The 6452-nt window shown below is 37.4% G+C and overlaps 1 protein-coding gene across 1 annotated transcript; it reads left to right on the top strand.

Annotated features, from left to right (window-relative positions):
* Window positions 1–1589: 1589 nt before the first annotated feature.
* synprb (synaptoporin b) lies at window positions 1590–5484 on the top strand. The gene is made up of 5 exons (XM_078247462.1): window positions 1590–1613; window positions 2149–2273; window positions 4498–4696; window positions 4850–5041; window positions 5128–5484. Exons 1-5 carry the CDS (start codon window positions 1590–1592, stop codon window positions 5482–5484), a joined length of 897 nt encoding a protein of 298 aa, XP_078103588.1.
* Window positions 5485–6452: the final 968 nt, after the last annotated feature.

Raw genomic sequence — 6452 nt, 5'->3', positions numbered from 1 at the left:
ATGGTAGCCTTTGTTACTTTGGTCCCAGCTCTCTGCAGGTCATTCACTAGGTCCCCCAAGGGTGGTTCTGGGATTTTTGCTCACCGTTCTTGTGATCATTTTGACCCCACGGGTTGAGATCTTGCGTGGAGCCCCGGATCGAGGGAGATTATTAGTGGTCTTGTATGTCTTCCATTTTCTTATAATTGCTCTCACAGTTGATTTCTTCACACCAAACTGCTTACCTATTGCAGATTCAGTCTTCCCAGCCTGGTGCAGGTCTACAATTTTGTTTCTGGTGTCCTTTGACAGCTCTTTGGTCTTGGCCATAGTGGAGTTTGGAGTGTGACTGTTTGAGGTTGTTGACAGGTGTCTTTTATACTGATAACAAGTTCAAACAGGTGCCATTAATACAGGTAACGAGTGAAGGACAGAGGAGCCTCTTAAAGAAGAAGTTACAGGTCTGTGAAAGCCAGAAATCTTGCTTGTTTGTAGGTGACCAAATACTTATTTTCTCGAGGAATTTGCAAATAAATTCATTAAAAATCCTACAATTTTTCTCATTTTGTCTCTCATAGTTGAAGTGTACCTATGATGACAATTACAGGCCTCTTTCATCTTTTTAAATGGGAGAACTTGCACAATTGGTGGCTGACTAAATACTTTTTTGCCCCACTGTACTTTTCTACATTCCCAACCAACAACCAACAACCAACAACCAGGCCCAAGGCCTGCAAGTAGCTACGGCTAGAAGTTTTACATTGCATCAGTGGCATTTTATTTAAATGTAACATGCCTACATATATCGTCCCTGCTAAATACATTAATTGGTTACTCTTATCATTGGGATTAGATTGACAAGTGCCCCTATTGTGAAAAATCAAAAAAATCCTATCTGTTTTAAATTGTACAATCTGGCACTGTAACACCTATTTCAAAGGTTCATGTTTTAAGATCAACTCTTTAAAGCCTCTACTGAAGTTTTAGTCCAGGAAGACCGTCACTGTAATATACTGCAATCTTTGCTGTCCTGTAAAAACTATGTATCTCCAAAACATCCCTTTTTCATGAGTGCATATAAACATGCCTGTTGTCAGCTTTTTAACAGTGCATTTTTCAGATAATCCAAGTTTTTTTTTAATAGTCTGAGAGAAGTATGAGAATGTTCTCCCTTTTTCCCCAAAAGAACACCTAATCCTTCGGTTTATCTGAATAATTCAAAATCACTAAATGTGGAGATACATACTTTTCCCTGCAGCGACAAAATTCTGCAGCAGATATTTGTCTTTGTTTCATGTTTCGGATGAAGCCTTATTTAGAAAAAATATCTTTTGAAAGCAATGTCTTATGGTCTTACAATAACAAGTAAATTACCTATTCGCAGACATTCCCTCAATTATGGTATTTATAGTTTATTGCAGTGTTTATGAACAAATATAGAGGTACGGTAAAATCTCAGACTCCTCCCTGGGGATGATATCTATTTTCAGCCCTCCCCTCCACTGGAAGAGTCACTCTCTTTTTGTCTGTCTACATCAGTGGTGTTTCGACCCTGATGACTAAAGCTGTCGACACTGTGTGGAGCTGGACTTGAGATCTGTGATTTTTAAATGTGTATGGTTATATTTGCTCCGGTAAGTTTCATTTCTCTAGTCTTGTCATTTCTTCATTTTGGTTTTAGTGATTTCTGCCTCTATTCACTGCACATTACCTTGTATGAACTACAACATTAAGTGTGATCTTGATGTTTTGATTTGTTGATTGGTGAAATGTCTATCAGGTTTAGAATCAGTGCTGTTTTCACATACTAAGAAATCTGTTCAAAGCAGTGAACACAGAGTCAATTTCTCATTCTTAATATGAATATTCTGCATAACAACTATAAAGATACAATGAGGAAGAGACTTACATCTTCAAATTGAATCTGTACTGTACTGCTGTGGCCACCCTCCAGCGCACAGTAAGCAGCTCCGTTAGTTGTCTTCCGACCTTTAAATTATTCAGGTTTTGTTTTCAAACCAATTATAAATCTCAATAATCAGACCAGTAGGCTAATTTATTAATGTGTAGTATGCAGTAAGCTGCACTCCCAGACCGGATATTGGATTAATGAAATCAATAAAATATCAACCGATGCTGATCCTTTTCTATTTTTGTTTGTTTTCCTAGATTTTTGCCATCTGTGCTTTTGCAACATGTGGAGGATACTATGGTCATCTCCAGGTTAAAGTGGACTGTTCAGACAGGAGGCAGAGTAACCTCAGCATCGACATTGATTTTGGCTATCCTTTCAGGTGAAGTAGTTGTTTGTGCTTTCCTTTGCCTATGTCCTTTGATCTCATTAGGTAATTGACTTAAAATACAAAAAAATAAATATTGATTTTAATGTAATTTTGTTTTTATTACATTTAGTTGAATCATTTAATCTTTGACAATTTTTACATGTTTTGATTTATATAATTTTAAAATGTGAATTAACAGACTAATTGACAATTATGACAAAGAGTGAAGATTTTACTGGACACCCAAAACGATGCTGTCAGACTAAGAAGACATGACCAGGCAATCATCTCTGCATATTTCAGGAAACTGGTCAGCCAGACAAAAGCAAAAACAAAAAGATTATTTAAAAGCTGCACACCTCTACTCAATCATGTTGCCAGATTCAGCAGAGGGGAGTTGCTCTCAAAACAGGATTTTGGACTAAAGCTGAGCAGGATGCCGGCCCAATTAAAGTCCAAAATGTTTCACTGCATCATTCGACAAAACTGTACCTGGAGTCCAGACAGACTTAACTGAAGGTGGGCTTTTTGTGATGTTACAGCTCCTTGGCACTTTATCACAGCTTGATGTAGCTGCTTAGCGATCCATTGATAAGCTGATGAGCAGCAGAAACTGGTATCTTTCTTTGTCCCTGTTTCATTTTGACTCCTGCCAACCTGAAAGTACTCTGGGCTGCCTGGGACTTTATGCTATATAAACACTGAGATGTTTGAAGGACGAGAAAAGAGTGACTCTATTTCTCATCCGTATTGCTATTTTAAGTGAAAGGACTCATTTAAACAGAGCTATAATAGATCATCATTTAGTTTCAGTGTGCACAGTGGAAACAAAATCTAATTATAGACACATTGTTTAACTGAACGACTTCTTGGAGAGCGACTGGCCACCATAAAAATTTCATTTGGATGATGAATGGTGTGGTGTGTCTGTGGATGTGAACTCTCTGGTCTTGTGGTCGACCACCCCAAACCCTGTGCGTCAGAGTCAGTGATGGCCAAGCTGAACTGTTAATTAGTCGTCTCATTAACAGCTCAGCGACTTGACACTGGTGTCGATGTGTTAGTTCAGTGGTACACACTCTCGTGTATAAATGGACTAGTAAACAACATTGCTTCCAACAGAATTAAAGTATGTTTCAGTTTTTTCGAAATGTTGCTATTGCTAATGCTATTTCTAAAGGGGGCTTTTACGTTTTGAGTACTTGGGAGGCAAAGATCTATGTGTGTGTGTGTGTGTGTGTGTGTGTGTGTGTGTGTGTGTGTGTGTGTGTGTGTGTGTGTGTGTGTGTGTGTGTCTCTCTGTGGTGTGTGTGTGTGTGTGTGTGAGTGTGTGTGTGTGTGTTCACAACAAAATGAGACAATAACTACAATATTTTTTAGATAAATACATGTCTGGCAATGTCAGCAATGATAAAAGCAGCACAGTCAAATTTTGCTTACCTTTCAGCTAAAGAATGTCCTTTGCCACATTATATTTTTTACATTTCAACAGGAATTACTTTGTCAATGCAGCTGTCTACAGCTTTGTGCTTGCTTTCATTAATTGGATGCTAAGCATGCAAATGGCAAAACTGTCCCAAAACTGTTCATTTTTGTGGTCAATTATTTATTGTGCATTTATGAAAAGCAGATAAAAATGGTGCCCCACTCCAAGCCGTGGTGACTGAACCCTCCGTATACCTATGATTAAGTCAATATTGTCACGGTGACACAGTAATTGAACTCACTTAGGTCATACAGCAAGTATTTACACGACTCCAAGCACCATATGCCCAAGGATTTATAAAAAAAAAGATAAAATCAAATCTAACTTTATTTATTCAGCAGAAGATTGTTGGCAGCAGTTGCAATACAAAGTAGAAAATAGTGCAAAAATAAATAATAAATAAATACACAATGCCAAAAAAGCTCCCCACAAATATAGAAAAAAATATTTAAAAATAAATTTAAATAAATTGTCAGGAAAAACCTGCCATTGAATGCCATAATTAATCCTCATTTGGAAACTGTTTCACATTCCAGATGTTGCTACAGTATGCTTCCTTTTGTCACATAGAAAAGCCAAGTTGCAGCGCTGCTTTTTTTACTGGCAGTTTCTTCATGAATCATGTGGCATTTGTCCCTTTGTATGCAACACTAAATAAAGGTTTCTCTGCTGTGTATCTATGGTTTTTGAGGATGAACCATTTTCCCTTACAGAATGAATCTCCTTACATTTCCTTTTTCTGTCTTGTAGACTACAAGAAGTGCATTTTAAGGCTCCCTCATGTGAGACAAAGAAGGAAGAGATCCTTTTCCTGGATGGCGACTTTTCCCCAGCTGCTCAGTTTTTCCTGACTGTTGGTGTTTTTGCTTTCCTGTACTCTCTGCTGGCGACCATCGTCTATGTCTTTTACCAGAACAAGTACCTGAAAAACAACAGGGGCCCGCTTGTGGTCAGTGAGTTTATACCTTCAACAAACATTCCTCCAATCCTCTAATGTCCACACCTGAATTAGATACAATATAGTGAGATCATGTTCGTGTTTGTATGAGATGAAACACACCAAATTGACTATTTTTCCATTCTACTCTTTTGTCCTGAGCAGGATTTCGTCGTTACGGTCATCTTCTCCTTTATGTGGCTGGTCAGCAGTTGCTGTTGGGCCAAAACTCTTTCTGATATCAAGACGGTCACCAACCCAACACAGGTGCTTTTGCTCATCTCAGCCTGCAGAGCTCAGCAGAATAAATGTATGGCCACCCAGGAGCCTGTCTGGTCACAACTTAATACATCTGCGGTAGGTGTTCGCTCAACAAATGAAGCACTGAAACTCAAACTGAATAAAGCAAGCCATTCACACCTGTCCCCTTCTTCTATCTGCAGGTTTTTGGTTTTGTAAATGTTGTCCTCTGGGTTGGAAATATTTGGTTTGTCTTCAAAGAGACAGGCTGGTACAAGACAGGTCAAAGATATCCAACCAGGAATGCTTCTGGGAAACGCAGCAGTGAAATGCGACAGCGGCTGTACAGTGAGAGCAGCTTTGAACAGCCGGAGGAGGGTTTTGGTCCACAACCTTCCAGACAAAACAGTTTTAATCAGCAGGTCAACAGACAAGGTAGCTTCAACCAGTCACAAGTAAGCTTGAGCTTACCGCACGCATATCTCGGCAAACCAGTAATTTATGACAGGGACAATAAAGTGGCTTCTCAAGGGCCGATTATATTTGTCAACAAGTTGTGATGTTGCTCTTGGTATAGACCGAATCCCGTGACGTCGCACTAACAAAACAATCACTTCTGTGTAGACAAGTTGATTTGCTTAAAACTTTATAATAACCATCACTAAGAAATGATAAATTGAACATTAGTTAAACTAAAGCAATAGTTATTTTACTGTTAACAAACAATGAAATTACAATTAATGTTTACTAATTACTAGTAATACTGTCATTTATGTTATTTTAACAGTTGATTGTTGCACACGTCATACAATTTGATATATTATATTACGTATGTGTTAATGATTACCAAATGATCTGTAAACCTTTAAGAATTCATTTGTAAACAATTAATAAACATTATTTGGCTTGTTATTATAAAGTTGCAACAGAAGATTACAATACCTTGTTAATGAATGAATGTTACTTGAGGCTTTATAAACCACTTATTAATCATTAACTATTTATAATAAACATTACTGGCAACTTTATAATAGTCATCCAAATAATGTGTATAGATGTTTACAAAACAAATATTAACCATTAACAAAGTATTAACTATCTATCAGGGCTGTCAATGGATTACAATATTTAATTGCAATTAATCGCATGATTAATTAGTTCACTCGCAATTAATCGCAAATTTATCACACTCTGTTCTAAATGTACTTTGAAAGGGAGCAGAAAAATATGCTTGCTTTATGCAAATATTTATTATTATTGCAATCCAAAAAAAATAACAAGTCAAGACGAGTCTAGACTATTCTCCAGAAAAATCTCAAAGGTAGCCTACTGTATGCTCAAAAAATATGCTGAAAGCATAATATAGCAAACTCAAGCCCATCAAGCAACAACAGATGGGCATATTGACCTGAATGTAGCATTACTCGGTAATACTAACACAATGTAGTGTCCCACTTTACACTTGTTCTACTAAGTGGGATAGTAAATAAATAAATCAATAAATAAAGTGTGCATGTAATAGTGGGGA

The sequence above is a fragment of the Sander vitreus genome, chromosome 4 (assembly GCF_031162955.1).
Source record: "Sander vitreus isolate 19-12246 chromosome 4, sanVit1, whole genome shotgun sequence".
In the NCBI taxonomy this organism is placed as follows: domain Eukaryota; kingdom Metazoa; phylum Chordata; class Actinopteri; order Perciformes; family Percidae; genus Sander; species Sander vitreus.
The sequence above is the reverse complement of the archived record's forward strand: the minus strand, read 5'-3'. Positions and strand labels throughout refer to the sequence as shown.

Excerpts from the sequence above, each read along its gene's own strand:
- synprb (XM_078247462.1), top strand. The coding sequence starts at position 1,590 with ATGTGTATGGTTATATTTGCTCCG. Across the intron at positions 2,274-4,497 it reads GATTTTGGCTATCCTTTCAG|ACTACAAGAAGTGCATTTTA; the intron begins GTGAAGTAGTTG and ends TCTGTCTTGTAG. Across the intron at positions 4,697-4,849 it reads ACAACAGGGGCCCGCTTGTG|GATTTCGTCGTTACGGTCAT; the intron begins GTCAGTGAGTTT and ends TGTCCTGAGCAG.